This window comes from Artemia franciscana, chromosome 2 (genome assembly GCF_032884065.1).
Source record: "Artemia franciscana chromosome 2, ASM3288406v1, whole genome shotgun sequence".
Lineage (NCBI taxonomy): Eukaryota > Metazoa > Arthropoda > Branchiopoda > Anostraca > Artemiidae > Artemia > Artemia franciscana.
Window position 1 is genome coordinate 20,189,907 of NC_088864.1, and position 23,460 is coordinate 20,213,366.

At 36.0% G+C, this 23,460-nt stretch overlaps 1 protein-coding gene and 1 long non-coding RNA gene across 7 annotated transcripts in view; one reads left to right on the forward strand and one right to left on the reverse strand.

Annotated features, from left to right (window-relative positions):
• Positions 1-26: 26 nt before the first annotated feature.
• LOC136038495 (uncharacterized) lies at positions 27-4,121 on the forward strand. Its single transcript, XR_010620227.1, has 2 exons — positions 27-1,464; positions 3,853-4,121. It is a non-coding gene; the product is annotated as an uncharacterized LOC136038495 (long non-coding RNA).
• A 6,212-nt stretch (positions 4,122-10,333) lies between these two features.
• The window catches only part of LOC136038526 (palmitoyltransferase ZDHHC15B-like), a 44,580-nt gene continuing 31,453 nt past the window's right edge, over positions 10,334-23,460 (reverse strand). For 5 of the 6 annotated variants that reach the window (XM_065721640.1, XM_065721668.1, XM_065721633.1 and 2 more), the window contains exons 9-11: positions 22,541-22,636; positions 12,663-12,814; positions 10,334-10,673 (exon numbers count right to left, since the gene is read on the reverse strand). In XM_065721640.1, coding sequence (XP_065577712.1) covers positions 10,633-10,673; positions 12,663-12,814; positions 22,541-22,636 — 289 coding nt within the window. In that variant the 3' untranslated portion in view covers positions 10,334-10,632. The remainder of the gene's footprint in view (positions 10,674-12,662; positions 12,815-22,540; positions 22,637-23,460) is intronic. The other variant, XM_065721679.1, reaches the window with a different exon arrangement.

Consider the following 23,460-nt stretch of genomic DNA (forward strand, 5'->3'; position numbering starts at 1 on the left):
CTTTCTTCCTGTTTATCCTTCACATACTTACGCACGCTCAACTAACACCTTCCTTCATTCCATTATAATTTTGCATTGTCTTCTAACAGCAGGTTTCGTTGTGCAACGTTTCCCTATGTTGTTTAAGGTTATTTTGGCTGTTTCTTGATCCATCCCCGTTTCTTTAGCTGTTCAGAGTCATTTGTCATCTTGTGTAATTTTGCATGCGTTATAGATACTAAAAACAATACGACTACTCCTGGTAGGAAAATTATGTATCCTATGCTCTTGAAATGTATATAAGTACGACTCACTCGCATGCATTTTACCAAGATTAAGGTTATCAACGAATTTTTTGAAACCCGTGACCTATCTAGGTCGTTTTTTTCAGGCCACAAGATCTCAGGGCGCCAATTTTCAGAAAAAAAGAAAAATAATAAGCCGTTTTTAAGAATAAATGTATAAATCCATACACAGTTGCTCCTTTAAATGGAGCAGATGGGTTCCTATATTGCAGCTGGTGTTTCGCTTGCTTTCAACTGAAAGTAATGAGCAACATTAAAGCTTAAAACGAACAATTATTATTATTAAGTATTATTAAGTATATGAATTATTAAGCATATAAATTACAAGTATATAAATTATTAAGTATATGAGGGTGTGCGTCCCCTCGTCAATACCTTGCTCTTCACGCTAAAGTATTTTTAGTACTTTCTAAAGAGCTATTTATTCTAAATAAACGGCCTTTGTGATTCAGGGGTCATTCTTAAAGAATTGGAACATAATTCGAACTTTAGCGTAAAGAGCGAGGTGTTGACGAGGGGCCAAGCCCCTCATAAACGTAATATTTTTTTTCGTTTAAGTTTTAATGTTGCTCTTTGCTTTCAGTTGAGTAAACTTTTTTTTTTATTTAATGCTTAGTGAGTGCAGTATATTCTCGAGCTGTCTAAGTCCCTGCAATAATAACAAAGTTTCTTAAGCTACTTGTTGAAATTCTTAATGAATTTTTGACGCGTCTTTTATTCTTTTTTTTTTCATGAGTTTGAGGTGTTATCTCTGTTCTTAGTCGTAAATTCTCTTGTTATAAATCATTTTTATCTTTATCATTTTGTGTTTTACTTTATCTGTTTAAACCCTATTAAAGTTCTCGAAACTTTTTTCGTTTTTTTTTCATTGTTTAAAAGAGAATTTTGACTAAATAATAGTAAAATAACTCCAGAACAGCTTTGGAAAGTGTCATATGGATACCAGAATAGGTCAGCTGACTAAGAATTTTTAGCCTTTATTTAAAAAAATTAAAAAATATTAATCTACTGCACGAATTTTCTAGTATATTCATTGTTTTATTGTATATTTACCATAGAGTATAATTTTTGTTCTATATGATAATCTATTTCTTTTGTTTTTAGATTCACGAGTTTAAAGTTGCCATGTCTTGCGAAGGCTGTTCTGGGGCAGTAGAAAGAGTTCTTGGAAAACTTAAAGGTAGTATCTACCTATAACCTCTTTATAGTGCATTTAGAACATCAAAAATAGTTATAATTGACTTTTTGTTGCAACTTAGAAAATTTCAAGGGATACCCAGGAACATGTCCAGAGGAAAAGGATCAAGATCCTTCAGAGCCATTGGTGGTACGTAAGGCATCGATTGGACGTTTTAGTTGCTGGTGTTCTTCTCAGAGACAGATATTAATCTTGTCCTTTAACCTTGCTGCATCTGGAATCAAACCCTTGGTCCTATATTGCCAAGTAGAGCATCAATCCGTTGTGATACTACAGGGTGTGTCTAGAGGGTGGGGGTGGTAATACTTATTATCTGACGGCTGCGGTTTAATAGTGCTGAATTTTCTTCGAGAAACGTTAATTATAAAAGCCGTTCCACATGCAAAACAAGCCCGAAAATCACTATCTACCGCTTTCTAGGTAAGTGAGAATGGGTAGTTACAATTTTGAATTCGATAGCTAGATAAGGTTTTTTTAGAATATTGCAAAAATTCAAATGAATATCGCGTAATATTTCTGCCGATAGGGAAAAACAAGAATAATATTTGAATTCAACACAAATCATTTTTTCAGAATCTGTTATTCGATTCTTGTGAAAGAGAAAAGTTGTTTTTGAAGATCAACATAATGGAAGATAGAAAAGAGCGGTAATTAAGTGCTGTTAAGGCCAAGCACTTAAATTTTAATATAAAAGGATGCCTTTGTGTGATTTTGGCGCTATATTAACGACTTAATATACCTTTTTATATCTCGAAGAAGTGGTAAGAACGATTTTAAAATACAAAATTCTATTGTCAAGCTTTTTCTGCAAGTAAGAAAAGGATGAAAATTATTCTTGATTATACTATAATTATATTTAAGATAATTATATACAATACAATCATACTTAATTATACTATAAAAAAGATTAGGCATGGCCAAGCATATCAATGCCCAGATTACACAATGGAACTGCAACAAACAGTTTCTTAGTTTTTTTATGCGTTTCGCCGACCCTTCTTTGTTGCCCTTGAAAATATAAAAACAAAATTCAAGTAAAGAAAACTCTAAAAATTAAAATTTGACAAAAATTCATGCATCTACAGAATCTTTAATTTACGATAATCCAAGATATTTAAAAAAGTATTATTATTTAGGCTAATAAATATGAATTATATTTATGAAGTACATATAGAGTTATATGTACTCATTGGAAGTCATTAGCAGAGTCAAATTTACATAGTTGCAGAAAACGGGGAGAAACACCCCCAAAAGTAATCCGATCTTGATAAAACTATCTAGGATAAAAATACAAAATAGTGTTTTTTACGTGTCATTGTTGTTTGTTAGTTTGTTGTGTTTTATTTGCTGTTGTTATCGTGTATGCTGTTTTTTTGTGGACTTATTGAGCCAGTGGTCATAATTTCAGAACCGATTTTGTTCCAACAAAAAACAAGAATTCTACCGCACTTGTTAGACCTGATAATGACCAAAGGGAAATTAGGCTTCCATCACCATTTTGCGACCCCAGGGCCTATTGTGACCAAACATGATGTCGCATATAAAACTAAAAGTAGCCAATTTAATCACAATACTCAAAATATAAAAATATGTATCTCCAAAGATAGTGAAACCCGTGCAGCCCCGAGGAAAGGGCCCAAAGCTGGGAAGAATCACTCATTTCATGCAGAAAGACTCATAAATAAATCTTTGATCGAAGGTATGTTTATTACACATTGTTGATCTCAGGATCTTACTGCAATATGGCTAAGAGTATTTTAGGTTTTCAATAAGAAATTTCGCGGAAGCAACCTGAACTTACAAAACTGTCTAATTTTTCCTCTTTTCAATCTAATGCATTCATTCGTCATGTTCAACCTCTTTGAGTTCTGCGAAAGAATTTGTTACAAATTTTTACCTGTGTGCGTAATAAGGTCTCGGTTAGTTCGCCTGAAAGTACCAAGAACAGTGAATATATATCACTGTTTGAATTGAGTAAGTGGAAACTTCGGTAACCCGAATAATATATATTATATAATACAATCCCCCTCCAAAAAATAAATCTTCCGTACGTACCGACCACTAGCCTTTCTTAATGACCCACTTATGTATGGCTTCTCAAAAAATTAAAGTTATATTAATGTGAATGAAGGCTTCAGGGATAGGCCTTTATAAAATGACTTTAACCAAAAGGGAAGTAAGCCTAAAACGAGTTCAGGCATGAAACATTTGAAAAGCATCGTATCCCTACTATGTGTCATATCCCAGTATCCGTGCTGGAATGCTAATGTCAGGTTTAGACCCCCCCCCCCATTAAAAATCGTATAATAACCCTATATTTTAAAAGTACTTGTCCTGATATTAATTTATTGATATCTACCAACTTTACAGGTCAAGGGGTCAACAATGTTGATATTGACCTCCCAGGTCAGAAGGTCTACGTCGATTCAACTTTGCCGGAAGACTTCCTGTTGGGAACGATCAAAAAGACAGGAAAGGAAACTGTATACATTGGATTGAAGCAATGAAATTAATATGATGATTGTTCAGGAAGATTGTGAAAGCTATGTATTTTGTGTGATATTAGTTTTATCATTCTTAATACTTTTAGAGTATGTACCACTTAAAAATTAAAATAAATGATATATGCAATTAAAAAAGTTTGAAGCTGCATTTTCCTAAATTTTCTTTCGGTACTGGGGGGAGGGAGGCTTATAGCTAGTGTAGTAATGTATCCCATCACCCAATATGTTATGTAACAGTGTGTCATAAGCAAATTGTTAGTTAAATTTTTTTGTTACCGTATTGTAATTTGATCTCATATCCTTCTTTTGAAAGGAGTCTTGGGCCCTTACGATTACGCTTATTTTCTGTTTTAATACTTGTGATACATTTTCCTTAATCTTTAAGGGATCAAAACAATCTCTAATAATTTGTCCAGCTGTTTTTTCTGGAAATTCAACTATTTTGCAGGAAAACACGCAAGATAGAAATTTACAGTTTACTCTAGAAATTGAAAATGCAAATAAAATACCGTTTCTAGATGTTTCATTGATTCACAGCAGTGATGATTTTTACTATTTACAGATAGCCCACACAAAATAATAGCTATCTTTATTTTATATCTTAATACCCTCCACAAGTTAAAAGAGCTGTTGTAACTTCCCTCATCGATCGTTTCCTAAACATTTGCTCTAAGTCTTATATCACAGCAGAATTAAATTTGTCAGAGATATGCTTTTTGGAAATGGTTGTCACATCCTTTTTATTAATAATAAAATTATCCATAGTCTAAAAAGACACTCTTAAAATCAAAGATCTTTTATCATATGAAGTTCCTAGTGATACTTAAAATGTAATTTACCTTCCAAACATTCGAAAAAGTATATGAATTAAAAACAAATTTGCGCACACAATAATGTGTATGTAGCCTTTACTAGAAACTTAAAAATAATGACTTTCCTAAACTCTGGCAAAAATAAAACCATAGTTACTCGTCGAAGGGGGGTCTATCAATAACCGTGTCACTGCGGCAGTTATTATGCGGGTAGAACTCACACAAATTTAGGAAAAAACCCACTTTTTATTGTTAAAGTTTTTCTTCTTGTTAAAAAAAAATCTCCCAGATTTCCGCCATTTGATGAAAATCCCAATGAATCTAGCTTCGCAACTGTTAATGACTGAAGACATACTGATCACATACTGGAGATGGGAAGTCTGCTAGAAAACAGAAATCCCAGATGTTGCCGAGAACTCAAAACTCTTCGTTACCCATGTCTAATGCCAAGTGTAGCGAATTAGCATAAAAATGTTATTTGAGACTTGTTTTACTTGGTATTTTTTTTTTTAATTGTTTTACAACTATTTCTTATTTATTTCTTTTTCCTATTAAAAAGGCCTTCTAAATTCCTTCTGAGCTCCTAATTTAACGCAAAGTCAGCTACTAACCTCATTTCCAGCCTTGACCGCAGCTATATGATATGCTTATGATTGTAGTGTATGCATATTGCCTTTTGGTTAGTTGAGCATCGTTTTCATGATGCCCCGGAAGATTCACTTTGACACGTTAAGCCGTTCCAAAAATGTTGTTGATGTGCACTTTTGACACCCTTTTCATCCATTAAGCCTTAAAAGTTGTTGCAATTAAAGCAATAGTTGGAATAGTTTAGTAGAAGTAGTAGCATAAGCAAAAATAGCAGTGGTATTAGTGTTAGTAGTGACATGCATAATCTACGTATCTGTAAGTGGATCTTCCCCTTTAAGTATTCTCCAAAATTTTCAACTTAATAACCAAACCAGTTCTTGAAATACGTCCTTTTGACAAACTGCATGAGCTTTGTGTATTGATTTAGTTCAAGTTCCCCCTCAATATTCTGTAAACGATTCACCTCCATACATATAGCCTTAATTGTGCTAGTATCATAGTAGTAGTGGCAAATACATTTTGCCTTTTGGTCAACTGAGCGTCCCACTCATGATATCCCCTGTAACTTCCTCCTTATATGATAAGCCGTTCCAAAAATATTGCAGATACGCCCGTATCAGCAATCTGTATACACATTATGTTTTGATATAGTTCAACTTTCCCCTTAACGTTTCTTCAGATATTTTTTCAATATCCTTAGCCTTAGTAGTACTCGCTACAGAAGTAGTAGTTATAGTGATAGTAGCTAAAGTACTTGTGGTAGCAGTAGAAGCAGCAGTAGCGTTGAAATATTGCCTTTTTGGTCAATTGATCATATCCCTTATCATTACATGAAAATTCCAAATTAATTTATTCAGTAATTCCTGAGTTACACCCTTTTGACAACTCATATACACAAAACATGTTATGATTTAGTTCAACACTCCCCTCCATATTCGTTGAAAGACTCATCTTGATGCTCTTAGTATTTTTAGAAAGTAGAAGTCAAACATGCATACCTTTACATGCATTCCATAAAACCCTTATATGGCCACAGGGCGTAACTTAAAGCCCTTGACCCAGGGCTCTGGGGGGTTGCCAACCCTGGAGGCATTGTTATATGTTCTTTGGACTATTTTAAACACAATTACCACGGCATAATTATAATCAGATGCGTTTGCTGAAAAGAGGGGTAATTTGAGGATGGGGGAGGGGCTAGTTGACCTCCATCACTAGTGACTCTTAAAAGGGAACTAGACCTTCCAGTTTCAACCAAACGAGCCACCTCTAAAGTTTATACAACCATCCCTTCCATAAGAATCTTAAATGCCCCAGGGGTATAACTTCCAACCCTTGCCCTCAGGCTCTGGTGGTTTGCATCAACCCCAAAAGCCTTGTTATATGATCTTTGGACTATTTTGAATAAAAGGACTGTCTTCTTTTACTAGGCACTAGGCACTAGAACTTCTGATTGCCAATCCAAAGAGTCCCTTCCGAAGCATATACGACCTCCCTTTCTATAAGAACATTATATGCCCCCAGGCATAACTTAAAACCCTCGTCCGGAAAACTGTAGGGGGGGGGGGTCTTCCTCAGACATAATTTCAAGACCCTTAAACTACGAAGGACAAAATTGTTATCTCCAAATTTTCATAGGAGGTGTTAAGGGAAATGATGGGCTTGGAGGGGGGGGACTGTTGATTATTTTAGAAAGGGCACTATGACTTCTAATTTCAAATTAAATAAGCCCCATCTGAAGTTTATACGACCACCCATTCCATAAAAATCTTATATGCTCCCAGGGCATGACTTTCAATCCTATCCCCAGGGCACTGGGGGGTTGTACCAACCCTAGATTGTTACCTGGGCATTGTTATATGTTCTTTGGAAACTTTTGAGCAAAATCGCTATCTCACAATTTTAATCAGATTCGTTTGTTGAAGGAGGGTAGTGAGGGGGGATCTAGCTGTCCTCTATCACTTTTGACTCTTAAAAAGGAATTGGAACTTCCAATTTTCAACCAAACGAGCTTCCTCTAAAGTGTATACAACCATCCGTTCCATAAAAACCTTAAATGTCCCCAGGGCATAATTTACGACTCTTGCCCTTAGGCTCTGGGGGTACGTTTCAACCCCAAAAGCCTTGTAAAATGATATTTGGACTATCTCGAATATAATGGCTATCTTGAAAACTCTATTGGACGTATTTCAGGACAATACGACGTGTGTATGGGGAGGAGGAGGGTGTAGGTATCCTCAGATCAGTTTGAATCTTAAAAAGGGCACTAGAGTTTCGGATCACCAATTCAATGAGCCCCCTCCAAAGTTTATACGATCACGCGTTCTGCGAAAAACTTGTAAGCCCCCAGGGCATAACTTACAACGCTTGCCCTTAGGGCTGGGGGTTGTCATCCTCAAAGATATAATTTCCAGACCTGTCACTACGTTGAAAAAAATGGCAATCTCAAAATTTTGGTTGGAAGTTTATGGAGAAATGATGGGGGGAGGAGGATTTGCCCTCCGATCACTTTCGACTAATAATAAGGGCGCTAGTCCTTTCAATTTCCGATCGAATGAGCTCTTTTTGAAGTTTCTAGGACAACACTTTCTATAAAAACTTTATATGCCCCAAGGGCATAACTTATAGCCCCTGCCCTGAGGGCTATGAGGGAGGGGGTTGTCATCGTCACAGACATAATTTTCGGACCTTTCAACTACGTAGGACAAAATTAGTAAATAAAAATCTTGATCGGACGTGCTTGGGGAAATGATGGCCATGGGAGAGGGCGGGGGGGTTGGTTTGCCCTCAGATCACTTTCGACTATTAAAAAGAGCACTAGCCCTCTCAATTTCCAACTGGATGAGCCCTTTTTGAAGTTTCTACGACAAAGCTTTCTATAAAAAACCTTATATAACCCCGGCGCATAACTTACAATCCATTCTCTGAGGGCTGTGGGGGGGTGACATTCGCAAAGACAATTTCCAGACCTTTCCCCTACGTTGGAAAAATGGCTATCTCAAAATTTTGATCGGAAGTGTTTAGGGAAATGATGGCAGGGGGGTTGCCCTCCGATCACTTTCAACTATTAAAAAAGGCACTAGCCCTCTCAATTTCCAATCGGATGAGCCCTTTTCAAAGTTTTTATGACAAGACTTTCCATAAAAACCTCATATGCCCCCCCCCCAGGGCGTAGCTTACAACCCTTACCCTGGGGGCTTTGGGAGGGGTTGTCATCCTCAAAGACATAATTTCCGGACGTTTCAACCACGTTGAACAAAATGGCTATTTCAAAATTTTGATTGAATTTATTTGGGGAAATGGTGGGCGTGGGAAGGGGGTTAGTTGCCCTCCAACCACTTTTGACTACTAAAAAGGACAATAGCCCCTTCAATTTTACATTGAGTGAGCTCTTTTCAAAATCTCTACGACAACTCCTTCGATACGAAGTGATCTGGTCTGGACAAACCCCCCAAAAAAAACAACATCGTTCTTTACTAGGCAGCGCTATTACGCTGCCTCTGAAACTTCCTTGGGGCCTTATTGTTTTTTACTCCTCACAGGACAAATCTTCCTTCATATCCAAAGTGACGCAGACTTTTTCATTCTTTCCTACATCTTTTCCTGTAACTCTATCACGGTTTAGCACTTTCTCAAAATGTTCAGACCATCCCTCATTAACTCTTTCCTTATCGCTAATTGTGGTCCCGTTCTTATCTTCAACTGGGATAAAATAGCCCAGATTGACTATTCCCACTCAATTTATTGACATGCTAGTGCAATATTTTACTATCATGCCTTCTGGCTGCATCCTCCAGATCTTTGGCAATTTTATCTATGGCCTCAACTTCACACCGCCTTAATTCACATTTTAGTGTTTTTTCTACTTTTTTTTACATTCATCAGTTAATGCACGTCTTTATGGGGTGGGGGACATAAAAAACTAATTCCGAGAACCTCGGATGGTCAGTGCCCCTACGATGTTCCAATGACCGGCTAGCGCTGGGAAAAAAGAAAGAAAAAGAAGACGCGTTCAGGTATCACGTACTTTTTCGTAATTCCCAAGAATTTTTTTTGTTACTAATTTTAGTGTTAAATGAAAATAAATAGCCTATACCATTAACGAATCATCTTCGCATTTAAATTAGTTTTTTTCACTTGGTAGCTTTTTATTTTTCCTTGTTTTCCATATGCAAAGGTGACAGGGAAGGGAGAGTATTCAAGAGGGGCATTTTAAACACTAGTCTAAGGGTTTTCGATCTTAGAGTTTCATTGACGGAGATTCAGTGATTTCGTCAAGGCAAGTTTTTCTTACGAGACAGTGCTTTTTTTAAATTTGTTTTTAAGATTTTGGCTACTATGGGCAGTGACTTTCTCTGCACTAGGGAGCAGCTATTGCTGCAACCATGACCTTCAAATGTACTCGGGCCCGAGGCATGAAAAGTTTCGCTAATTTTCAGACATATAAGATAGAAGAATAATTTTCTGTTTTTAGAGGCGGGAGGGGACTAGTTTTACATCAAAGCGGTACAAAAAACACGACAAAAATTAACCAATAAATGAAAACCATTCCAGTCGATTCAGCTTTTGTCACCACCAGCAAAACGGCAAATTACTTTTTCTAGTTATATGGTTGATTTGAGGAGGGTAAAGCTCAATCCAGTTGATTTAAATGAGGGCTGAGTCAAGCAGGTTCGGTTTAAACAGGGGTTGAGTTTAATCAGGATCAAATTAAATGATGGTTGAACTGCACGGAAGTCGAGTCTAACAGGGGTTGAGTTGTACATAAGTTCAGTTACACGGTGGTTCAGTTGCACGAAGATTCAGTTACACAGGATTGAGTTACATGGGGGGTTCAGTTGCACCCGGGGACTGATGCAAGAGGGTTCAATTACATGGGTTGAGTTGCACAGGGTTCAATTACACGAGGGTTCAGTTTAAAAGGAACCATCAATAATAGAGAAAAGCAAACACTGAAAAATAAATTTTATTTTGCGCCAATGCCTCGTTTCAACAACCGTATATAAATTTATTGTAGATCAATAATTAGTTACACAAAGGAAACGTCATAGTAAAGTAAAAGAACAAAATATCTTCTAATGCCAGCTATTGCACAAGTTCGAAGTTTGAAGCACAAGACGTATAACCTAATTAATATAAAAGATGGAAAAGAAGAAGCTTCTGTCACATATACTATATGTATCAAAGGTAAAGTGACTAGTATCAAAAATAGTCATCTACTTCTTCTATGAACAGCCAGCGGCCAGAGATCAAACTGGTTCAATAAGTACAGATGTGTACTCAGAGTTTCCTGGAAAAGAATTTTGTTTAAATCATGTGTCCGTGATTATTTGAATCAAATATTTTCAAAAAAAAACCTCCAAGGAATGTAAGAAAAAAATTGGGTTGTATTTTTCTACTGTATTCGTGTCGATTACACACTGCAGTTTATGAATGTTACAATAGATATTATAAAAGAGTTGAGCTAACAATTTATGACCGTTGCAATAGCTTTCTTTATGTTCAGGACATGGAGCTTGCCTGATCAATTTTCAAAAAAAAACTTGAAAAAAAATAAATACTGTACCTGAAACCTTAACTATAAATAGCTGCTTACAATACTTTGGCAGTTTTCCACATAAATACGCAAGTTACGCACAAATGTTGATTTACAGTCCCTGAATGTATAAAAAGTTTCATTTATGTTAAAATGCTTATTGCAAAAAAAAAAATAAAAAAAAGAAATTCTTGCAAGAAAATCTAGTCTAATATATTCTAAGTAAATTCCATTTCAGATTTTCTCGTGGGGTCAAGGACAATATACAATATATACAATTATAAAAAATGACGAGTAAATCCGAACAGCTAACGCAAAAGGCAAAAAAAAAGTAATAGCGAAAATCAAATTGAACTGTGAACGAAAATATTGCACAGCAAAATATGGGGTTTGAAGACAAATCAAATTATAATTTGATATTCAAGTCCTAAAAATCCTAAGTTAAAAAAATTTGGGAGAGGGACAGAAAAACTTGGAAGGAGGCATTAGAGCCCTGGATGGGAACATGGGAACCCAAAGTCAGCCGCAAGCCCCGGAGATGGAAAGCCTGTGTGGTCAGGATCATTACATTACAAAAAAACATACATAGCCGGTTTTAGTCACTACAATTTTTTGGGACCGAAACAAGTGTCATTGACCATCAAAAGAATATACCTGTCCACCAATTATCTTAAATCACTGTGGTATATATATTCTTGGAATGATGTCAAAATAGGCGCCCGAAAACTATTGACTGATAGCATTTACCATATATCCAACTCTGATTTAGGAATCGATTACGTTTATTAACTTGACACTATACAATGATGTTTAACACCAATTGGTCAGTGCCCAAAAACAATACATTGATTGCCTAGAATGTATTTCCAAGAACATAATATCATCAATGAATTGTTGGCTCGGTCACCTAGCACGTCATTCTTTTACCATAGGAAATCTTGGGTCTCACGTTCGATTCCTACATCAGACATAAATTTCATAAATCCAATGAAAAAACTGCTTAGAAGCTAAAAAATGTGCCATTGGAAAAGAAAACATATCAACACATTAAACTTGGCACACAAATATTTCCAGGAATATTCTTATCTCGAAGACCAGATACAATGGGAGTACTGGCCATCCAGACCCATTGTATTGTTTCACCGAGAAATAAAACCTGGCAAGCAATGTTTTCAGGAAACGTTCTTATCTCCGTATGGCTGTGACCCGAATATAGTTGGATACAAGGGGTTAGCAACTCCAAAATTACACCGGGACATGGCCCTGTCCGGAGTATTGCATAGGTCACGAGGGATTTGTAACTCCAATAGTACACCAGGATAGAGCCCCGGTCGGAGTATTGCATAGGATACAAGGGACTCGTAACCCCAATAGTGCACCGGGATAGGACCACGTCCGGAGTTGGATACAAGGGGGTAGCAACTCTAATAGTACACCGGGATAGGACCCTGTCCGGAGTATTGCATAGGACACGAGGTATTTGTAATTCTAATAGTATACCGAGATAGAGCCCCGCTCGGACTATTGCATAGGATACAACGAATTGGTAACTCCAATAGTACACCGAGATAGAGCCGCGTTCAGAACATTGCAGAGGATACTAATCACATGTAATTTGAAAATCATATACATAAAAGCGTATAGAAAGCCGAGTACCAGGGGTAAAGTTTGTTCGCTAATTACACCAAATCTTTTAACAAATACAGGAATGAAATCAAGTAAGTAAATATCAAAGAAACTTACTCTCGACAGTTTTAGAAGTATTAACTGAAGGAGTGAGATGAGTCAAGCCATTTAATTCACTTTCATCTGATGAACCACAACGCCCAAAACGAAGTAAATTAGACTCCTCTTCTCCAAGTGTTTTCTGGGGATAGCTAACACCGTCACCTTTACTAAAAAGTAAATTTTGATAAAATTTTAATGTTCATGTTTTCACAAACACGTCTAATTATTGCATCTAGGATAAGATTTATTTCAACAAAGCGGCTATCACAAGCCCAAAAGGGCCGAATTCACACTTTAGTGTCAGTACAAAATCATAAAATTGCAATCAATAAAAAGTCAAACAATAAAAACTCGTTAAGTTAAAACAGGGAAAACAAATTTAAACAAAAGTCTAGCTAGTAAGAATCAAAACGTTCGTAGTTGCAAAATAAACATTAAAACTATAAGATGAAGTGGAGTGAAAAAAAAGGGGGGGGGGTATTGAGTTATGATTTCAACTATTTGAGGGATGAACGTTCTTCTATATCTTTCAGTGGAAACTCTTATTGGGACGAGAAGGGAGATTTTCTTGAAACAGAACGTGGGGGCGAGGGGTAAATGTTCACTAAGAAAAAGAGAAGTAGTACGAGGGCTATGCACGGCATTGTGGGCAAAACGCAAGGAAATTTGTGCTCTCCTTTCCTTAAGGGTGACTAATGCTCCCCGAAGAAGGGAAATGTAAGGCACTTTACCCTCATTGAAGATAATTCTTAGGCAACTTTTTTGAACTGCCTCTATTCTGTTCAACAATTCACTGGAGATACCAGGATGCCAAACAGGACAAGCGTATTCAAGGGTAGGACGTACAAAAGAGAGAAAAACCCTCAAACAATGCGATTTAGGACATCTAAATTTATTAAGGATTTTGAGGAGAGAAAATGCAGCATTAGTACGTTTTAAGAAATCATTAACTTGCACCCAGTAATTTCATAGTATTAACAGACATTTCAGGCGAGATGGGGCAGGAGAAAGAAGGGGGAGTTTTTAGGAAACTAATTGTTAAAACTCTTGTCTTTAAAGAGTTGACTCTCCTATCACTAGCAATAGCTTCGTCTGATATTGATTCCAAGATGTCCATAGGGTTACTTTTTAGATTTTTAAAACATGTTTCTAAAACAGTTAAATCGTCAACGAATTTCTATCTATCCGGAAAATCGACACCAACACTATTTATCATGGTAAGAAATTAAATTGGGCCTAATAGGGTTCACAGGGGCACACCATTATAAATAGGGAGGGGATCAGAGTATACTTTCAGGTATTTGACGACATGCCTTCTATTAGAAAGGAAGGACGAAATCATTCTTATTAAATAGGGGTCAACTAGAAAGTTATTGGTTAGTTTTTTTTTTTACTAATGTATTGTGGTCATTTAAATCAAAAGTTTTTTGTAAGTCAAATGCGATAACATTGAGCCAGGTATTGGGTTTTTTAAGTTTGTTACATATAGTGTCCAAAAGATGAACAAGATAGTGTGTGGAAGAAGTAGAGCGCAAATTTCCGAATTGCCTTTGGTCAACATCTGTGATTATTTTTACTTTCAACCAAACAGCTAAAAAGTTTTCATATAACTTGAAAAAACCGGAGTAAGAGTAATGGGCCGGACCCCAGCAAAATCTTGTTTGCTACCCTTCTTTTTTTACGGGAGTACAAAAACCTAATTTCCAACAATCAGGGAACTTACCATTAGACGTAATTTCATTAAAAAGTACGGACAAAGGTTCTGAAAGAATGTCTGCAAAGGCTTTAATTAGTACAATTGGGATGTCTAGTGGACAGGTGCTGCACTTTTTAATGTTTTTGATTTTTGCCTCAACATCTGAGGGCAAAATAATAGGGAGACTGGGAGAATGTAGATCATAAGCAGTATTAATAAAGAGGGGAAGGAGGCTTTGAACTATGGAGGAAAGAAATTTATTCAGATCATTGGCTGTAATAAGAGGTTCTTCTTTAAATGGAAATCTATATTATTATGTGTTTTCCCACAATTTTTTTTTATACGTTTGTACCACTGTTTTGGCTCAGTAGAAAACAAATCCCTGACTTTACATTTGTAATACGCAGAAGCAGATCTACGTATTTCTTTTTTTGTATGTTTACGCAGTGACTTTTTAATTGAACTTTTTTAACTGACTAGTAATGTAAGGTTTGTCATTAGGACACGATTTTACTTTTTTCTCAGGGAAGGATTCTAAGTATTTGATTTTAATCAGATTTTGGAAGTATGACGCTTTAACATTAATGTCATTATTCCCGTTAAGAGCTGACCAGTTTTCATCAAACAGTTCGTGGTAACAAACTGTAGTAAGGAGCGACCCGGCTCAATAGTAAACAAAACTCTAAAAAACGAAAGTTTGATGTTAAAAGATACACAAAAAAATCGGATTTTCATGCTGATTTTAAATATATAAGTTTCATCAAATTTAGTCTTTGTCATCAAAAGTTACGAGCCTGAGAAAATTTGCCTTATTTTGCAAAATAGAAGGAAACACCCCCTAAAAGCAATAGAATCTTAATCACACCGTCGCATTCAGCGTATCAGAGAACCCTATAGCGAAAATTTCAAGCCCCTAACTACAAAAATGTGGAATTTCGTATTTTTTGCCAGAAGACAGATCACGGGTGCGTGTTTATTTGTTGTTTTTTTTTCTTTTCCCCAGGGGTCATCGTATCGAACAAGTGGTCCTAGAATGTCGCAAGAGGGCTCATTCTAATGGAATTGAAAAGTTCTAGTGCCCTTTTTAAGTGACCAAAAAATTGGAGGTCAGTTTTTTCCCAAAGTCAATGGATAAAATTTTGAGATAGCCATTTTGTTCCGCATAGTCTAAAACCATTATAAATATGTCTTTGGGGACGACTCACTCCCCACAGTCCCTGGGGGAAGGGCTGCAAGTTACAAACTTTGACCAGTGTTTACACACGGTAATGGTTATTGGGAAGTGTACAGGCGTTTTCAGGGGGATTTTTTTGGTTTGGGGGGGGGGGGTGAAAGGAGAGGGCTATGTGGGAGGATCTTTCCTTGGAGGAATATGTCATGGGGGAAGAGAAATTCAATGAAAAGGGCGCAGGATTATCTAGCATTACTATAAAAAACAATGAAAAAATAAACATGAAAGTTTTTTCAACTGAAAGTAAGGAGTAGCATTAAAACTTGAAACGAACAGGGATTATTACGTATATGAGGGGTTCTTCTTCTCCTAAATACCTCGCTCTTTATGCTAAAGTATTTTTAGTAATTTCAACTATTTATTCTACGGCCCTTCAGATGCAGGGGTCATTCTTAAAGAACTGGGACAAAACTTAAGATTTAGTGTAAAGAGCGAGGTATTAACGAGGGGACAAACCCCCTCATATACATAATAAAATATAAGAATATAGAAGTTTGTAGAGAGTAGCGTAATAGAAGTAGCGTAAAGAGCGGGGCGTTGAGAAGGGAACATCCCCTTTCATACACGGAGTAATTTCTGTTCGTTTTAAGTTTTAACGTCGCTCCTTACTTTCAGTTAAAAAAGATAGTTTTTTTTTATTTAATTAGTAATCCAAGATCCAAACTCGAAAAGGCCTTCATTAGAAATTGGACGATAAGAGAATCGGGTAACAGAAAATGTATGATTAAAGTTGGAAAGAGGCTTCATTACTAAACAAAAATGGTAGCTTACTCCTAAAGGGGGCAAAGGAACAGGTAAGCTATAGAGTGTGCATATTCGTGCAAATCAGATCAAGAGTAGTATTTCCTTTGGTTGTTGACATTTTTACTATTTGTTTTGAATTGAGGGAACTACAAAGGGAATTTAACTTTAGATCATTGGCATCACCAACTAGGAAAAAACCAGCGTTTAGGAATTTGCAGAGGCTGTCTTTGTGCAGCGTTTTGATTTTAGGAATTATAATAAAAGCAAAAAACAATCAAATTAAAAGGGCGAGGCAAAACTTTGTGTCTCACACTTACCCAAATGATTTCATCGTAATCTGAAAGGTTGCGAGTATGAATTAATTTAGGGACGTTTTACACCAATCAAGTAGAGTTCAAAAATCAGAAAATAAAGTTAGTGACCGGATCTCCCAGGTTAAAAAATACTGATGATTCATCAATTATTCATGAGTTGGCTAATCCCTCTGACCTTGTATCACCTCTGGACAATTATATTTCTACTAATCAGTGTTTTGAAGAAAGTAAAGTGAATAACCTGATGAATAATAAAGTCCCTTTGTCTTACATATGTAAATGTGCAAATATGATTTTGACTGGTTATGCAAAATAGGAGATGACTGTACTTTTGGACACGATCGTTCTCCAAGCAAGTTTACGTCATTGCGTGCTTCAAGCAACATTAGCAAAGTGAACTAGATATACGTTGCATGGGCAAAGCGAGGTGTTGCGTCAACGTTTGTCCGGCTTCGCCGAGCAAAGTGTTGCGAGAGCAACACTTTGGTTTTGTTTCCTCGCTTCGATTAAACGCTGAAGTTGTTAATCTGAAAGGATCATAATATAAACAACTCCCCTACATGTCTTACCACTGGAACCAAATTGGTCTTACCATTAAATACACCGGAAACAAATAATAGGTACACCAACTAGCAAAAGTTGCTAAACCCTCATTGCCGAAGATGATTATGAGCTAACAGCCGACTGTTGCTTGAAACTCCCCTATATGTCTCACAATTCGTATCGGCCTATTTTTGGTTTCAGTGTGTACCTTACTACTGAAGTTGCCAACCCCTTTAAAATTTCAAACTGGTACATCTCACGAAGAAATTTTCAACCAAAAATTGGATGACATATACTTTGATCAGCTCATCAAGAGCTACGAGCTGCCTTCGAAAAAAAATCCATCTGTCTTCGTTCAAAAGTTGACTTTTTTGCCGTAGGCCAAGTTTCTAATGTCATCACTTAGAAAGGAGCAAAGGATAAACTCTAATTTCTTTAGCAATGAGAGAACTTTTAAAGTTTAAGAGGCACATCCGATACCATTTATCTACTGCAATCCCAAATGCAAAAACCGAATGATAAACTCAGCTGAAATCACGAACAGAAATGGGTAGAAACAATAGATAACAGCACTTTCGGACCCGTGGGAAAATACCCCTTTTTTGTTTCTGTAAGTTTTTCTATTTATCACTCAAAGAAGGTATATTGGCTGTGGGGCTGAGTAACTGCCGCATATATCTAACACTTATAGATTTTAGTCCATCTTCAATTTGAAACTGGTGCCTGCTAGAACGGAGCTTTCTACTCGAAAGCAGAAACATCGTTTGATGAAACGAAAGCTTGACTGCATAACTTTAGATAGTTCTCTCTGACATAGACTACAAAACTCCACTTTACTTCACACACTATAGGCTCTGGCTCAAGAACAAGCAAAAGCCATCCTTTATGGCCCCAGGCAAGAGTTCTACGTAGCTTTTCAAAATGCAAAGTCATATTCATCATTCCGGCCTGAGGTCTACACTTTCGTAAATCCGCAGAGGTTAGATCCTTAAGAAAAAAAAGAACACGACAAAACCAAAGTGTTGCTCTCGCGACAAAAATAACTGGATAATAACTGGACTGCTACTTCTACTAATAAAACAGAATACATTCGTGCTTCAGCCAAGCTCCAGCATAAAAAATGTGATTTGTAAGCAGTTTAATCATAATCGCTGTAAATTTCGTAAGCAGTGCAAGTTTTTGCATATTTGTCGTAATTTTATTTCAGGTAGTTGTAGTTCTGTTAAGTGCAGTTTTGACCATGTGAACCTTTGTCCAGTTTTAGCTTGCATTGACAAATGTTGTAGTTCTGCTCATGCATCACCAGTAGCTGAGGTTAAGTTTCCTCCCTTAGGCCCTGTTCCAGTGTCCCGGTCCAAAGATAAAAATTGTATGAGCCACTCAACTCCCTTCCGCCTTCCTTTTTTAGTGCACCGCACCCAAGCAAAAATCTCTCATCGAAGTTCATCGGACACAACTTTAAAATTAATAAACTCTTCCCGATTACGAACTCTCCTCCCTTACCCTGTGTTACTTCCTCCTCCCTCCCCGCATACAGAAGTCCTATTTCCTCCCCCTTATCCCCGTCCCCAGGGATAATCGGTGATTATCTTCCATGTACCCGTTGAAAAAGAGTGCTCTCCTTCCCAAGACCCACGCTCCTCTTACTCCCTTCTGACTCCTACAACTAGCCAACAAACAACTGCTCGCTTTAGTAACCGTTTTATTTTTCCTAAGTTCCTTGTTACGAACGCCAAAAGCCTGAATTTCGACAAATTGACCGAACTAGAGGCCCTCTTCCAATTACACAAAATTTATGGCCCCCTCTTCATGCCAGCATGATTTTGGGAGCTTATGGCAAGTGACAATTGGTAGTGCTAGATTAAGCAAATATGACTGCCTCATCCTTTACTTACATATTTGATTCCTCAAATTTACTTCTGCAATCTAGACAGGAAATGCCAAAGAAAACCTGAGAATGACGTTTTTAATGATACGGCTATAAGGTTCGACCATCGAGAGATAGATAGATTTATTCACCCGAAAGTCCAATTGAGTCACATAAAACAAGCGAAAAAATACAGCAACAAAAAAATAAACTGAAAAGACACTAAAACCGATTATTCAAGAAAGTCAACACGATACTCCATACCTACCCGGTTGAACTTTCCAATATTATTTATATTTAAGCAACACCTGCTAGTCAAAATTTTTCAGATCCAATCCCTCCCCCCGACCTCCCTACCAAATATTTCCAAGCGCAACTCCCTACATTCCCCTAAAAATGGACACTAGAATATTAATCTAGGAATTGGAGGAAATGTGTTAAATCAGTAAAGAAAAGGTTGTGTGTGAGAAAATTACAGCATATTACGTGGTAAAGGTAAAATAAAGATGGGAAATCTCACATCTTCCTACGTACGGACTTGGTGCTATTTTGTCTTGAGTTAAAGATACTGATTAACTGGAATGAAGTTTTTAGAAAAGTAGAATGGGTTTTTCTAATATATTAAACCTTTTTCATATAAAAAAATTTCTCTATGGGTTATTTCCAACTTAAAATATTTTGCAATGTTTTAATTGCCTCACAATCATCCAAATCCATTACTGAAACAAACCAATCTTTTGACCCCGCCTTATTTGAAAATAATATTTATCATTCCTGAATTAGCTAGAAATGGGATTTTTTTTTCATCAAAACCTAAACGATGTATTATATCAAGTTGATATTCATCACAAATATAGAGGAATGCTATTGTAAGGGGAGACCATTTTACAACAATAAAGTAAATTGGACATTATTAAAAAGATTGGAGGGTGCCAGGGATAAAACAAAGGCTACAAATATGAAAACTGTGCCCGCATCTTATATACTCCTCATTTTTCCCGTAAAAAATACAACATTCGACTTTACAATCCCTACCAGCAGTTCCGATCTAACTACTCGGCTAGGAAGCCTTTTCCTGTACATCTGCATAACTAAATAATTATCAGTATACTGATGTGACAAATATATATGAAAAAAATCAATTGACTTTATGTTATATTCAAACCAAAAAACAATTAAAGAGTCTTGGTCAGAAGAAAAAAAAGAGAAAAAGAACAGTAAAATATATTACAAATCTTAAAACATACCTGTGTAAAAGCAAAAATAAAGTTGAATAAGAGAGGTGTAATCAACAAGCCAAAAAAGCCATTAGAAACCACCTACACATACAAAAAAGTATCTTTTGCAGCAACTAGGAAATACTTGGTTCTAGTTTTGAACGACTTGTTAATAATTTTGAAATCAATTTGTAAAGAAAGAGCAAGAAACCTTTCTGGCAAAAATACGAAAAATAAACTCAAAAACGATAAGTTGATTCACCCTACTGTTGCTCCAAAAGAACAAAAGATATTTATTGAGCACTGCAGCGACCGGTAAAATATCATCGCAAAGAGCAATCAAAATTTATGGGGCATCCATACTTTGAAAATTACATGAAGTGGACAGAGTCAACGTTAATGTTGAACCCACAAAATATAGTACTACACCTGTCACAAAGCAAAACTATGAAAGCATCCCGAAAAACAAAAGATGGAAGAAAAAAGACAGAGAAAAATTCCGAATAAGAAATCTTAATCTCGGCTTTCGATTTTTTCACGAACTTTGAAATTAGTCTGTTCTATTTTTAACTAATAATCAACTTAAAATTTCAGTGATGAAAAATGTCTACACAAAGTCAACTTATTATTATTTGTTCACTGTCAACATATATCTTGGCTTTAGATTTTTTCATGAAAGTTTCATTTGTACAGCAAAACAACTTTAAAATTAGTCTGTTCTACTTTTAACTAATAATCAACTTAAAATTTCAGTGATGAAAAATGTCTACACAAAGTCACCTTATTTATTATTTGTTCACTGTCAACACATTTGAAAGATTTATGAAGAGGGGAAGCAACCCCTGAAATTTTAACTGACACTGGGAGGGTTAAAGAGACTAAAAAGATAAGATAATTTATAACACTGGGAAATCCCAACAGCTCAGCCAGAGTCGATCCAGCTCTAAATGGGTACCTGGAGAAATCTGGGAAAGTTAAACAGGATGCGCGAAAGCACACTATGGCTGGCTCCCAATGCCCCATTACATTTCATGGCTGAAGGACTATGAAACAGAAATCAACACGACCAGTAGGGGATCAAGTCCAATGCCATATTCTTTACCTTTACCTCTTTTACTAGTTTATTTGTTAAAAAAAGATAACTCTGTTATACACCATAACAAAGTTAATAAATTCAACGGAAATAATTAACGGAAAAAAATTAATGTAAGCAGCGCAGTAGGCTACCCTAAAAACCTTTTATAAAATAGAGTAACCATAGGGGATGTATGTTAAATTATTTCTGTCTTTACTACAAGCCTTTGCGTATTTTACTATTTTCTTGCAATTTCATTACTCATTTGAGATTTTGCCACATCCCCATAGACCCGAGATTGTCAAAAAAAAAAAAAAAAAAAAAAAAAAAAAAAAAAAAAAAAAAAAAAAAAAAAAAAAAAAAAAAAAAAAACGGAAGTTACACAAACAGTTAAAGTACATGGAAAAAACATTTGAATATTTTGAGAAGGACCCTCAGCCCACCTCTCCCCCTACATCAGTCCCCATTAACTAAGTAAATTTTGGCCCTTATTACAGGCCATAATGCTTAACATTTTGACAAGTTTTCACAGAGCTCACACTTGTTTAAAGCTTAAACAAGGCAATTGATAAGAAATTTATAGGAGAATATGGATAGAATGGCCAAGTTCTTTACATTTGTTGGAGAAGGGCACTTTCGTATATTCTAGTCTCCGCTATGCGCCATATTGATTAATAATCGTATTGTCGAATTATATTTTGCCGTATAATCCAACAATCAGATTCGTCACTCTTCAAGCTTCTCCGCATATTTCACATACATAAGCGACAACTTGTTGGATGCCAAAGCCTACAACATTGACAATCTGTAATTCTGTAAGTCGTACAACACTACTCATGACAAATTACACTAAAAAGTATCAAGATTTAGTCAGGTGACAATAGAATGAGGAATGTTTACAAAATTGTACTTGGGCAGAATTTCCGCAGCCAGTCTTACAAATTTGATTTGTTGGCAACTTGCTAACTTTTTTAATACTGGGATGTCCATACCTTTTTATTTTTTTCATCATTATTATTGTTTTTTAAAGGATGTGTGCTATATTTACAAGACAAAATGATGACTATACAACTGAGATTTTAGCAAAAAGTGAAAAAAAAAATCGAAAAGCAAAAGCTGGCGAAAGACAGACTTGAAAAAAAAGTTAGTAGCAAGCAGACCAAATATACCAAAGACAATTTATATATCTCAGTAGCCGTATCTAACCTTGTACTGGGAACTGTTACTGTTGTTGTTCCAGTAGAGTCATATCCCAGACATAGATGGGGTGACCGAACTTTAAATTTGGTGCCATCCCCTTTGCTAAAAATTGTGAGCAGATCATATTAAAGTCCAACTTTCATATAAAAAGGAGAGTATATTGAAGAAGAACAGTAAAAATTTTTGAACAATGGCACAAAATCTTAATACATACTGAAAATGCAAACAAACACAATCTATATAACCATTAATAGCAAAATGAAGAAGATGAAAAAAGATAAAGGCAAAAAAGGGAAGAAATATGAAAAAAGGAAACGCTACCTTACAGAAGATTATGAAATTATTCTTAAGCAAAAAAATTCAGTAAAGCGTTAAAAATCATGCATGTATAGGCGGTGTTGGCTGCAGCTCCTCTTGGTATTATTTGTATAAAAAAGGTCAAATTTCGATAAAAAAAGCAACATTTAAAAAAATTAGACTGTGGAAGGCGCAGGAATAGTAAGAAAAGCGGATAACGGTTTGCGATACTTCAAAAGGAGAACAGAATAGCCAGAATGAAGTTAAGTATATATAACCCACAGTGTTTAAAATAATTCTTATTATTCATTACGTTGTTAAAAAAGAAGGTCAGAGGTCCATTTAGGTATCAATGCAGCTTATTAATGGGCTGTAAACGTTTTGAATTTCGTTCTATGCCTTCAGAAAGAATATAGGAATCATTTGTTGCTTAATTGCATACTTCCGGCAATAAGTCGCATTTAACAGGATTTTATTTTCTTGTATCTATCTCTAAAATTGTTAAAAAAAAGCTATTGTTGAAATATTTACAATGCTCTTTTCAGGAAATAATGAAAATTTGACGGGAAAATATTGTAAAAGCACAAACAACGTCATCTATAGAGTGACGACTTACACTTTTACAGAGA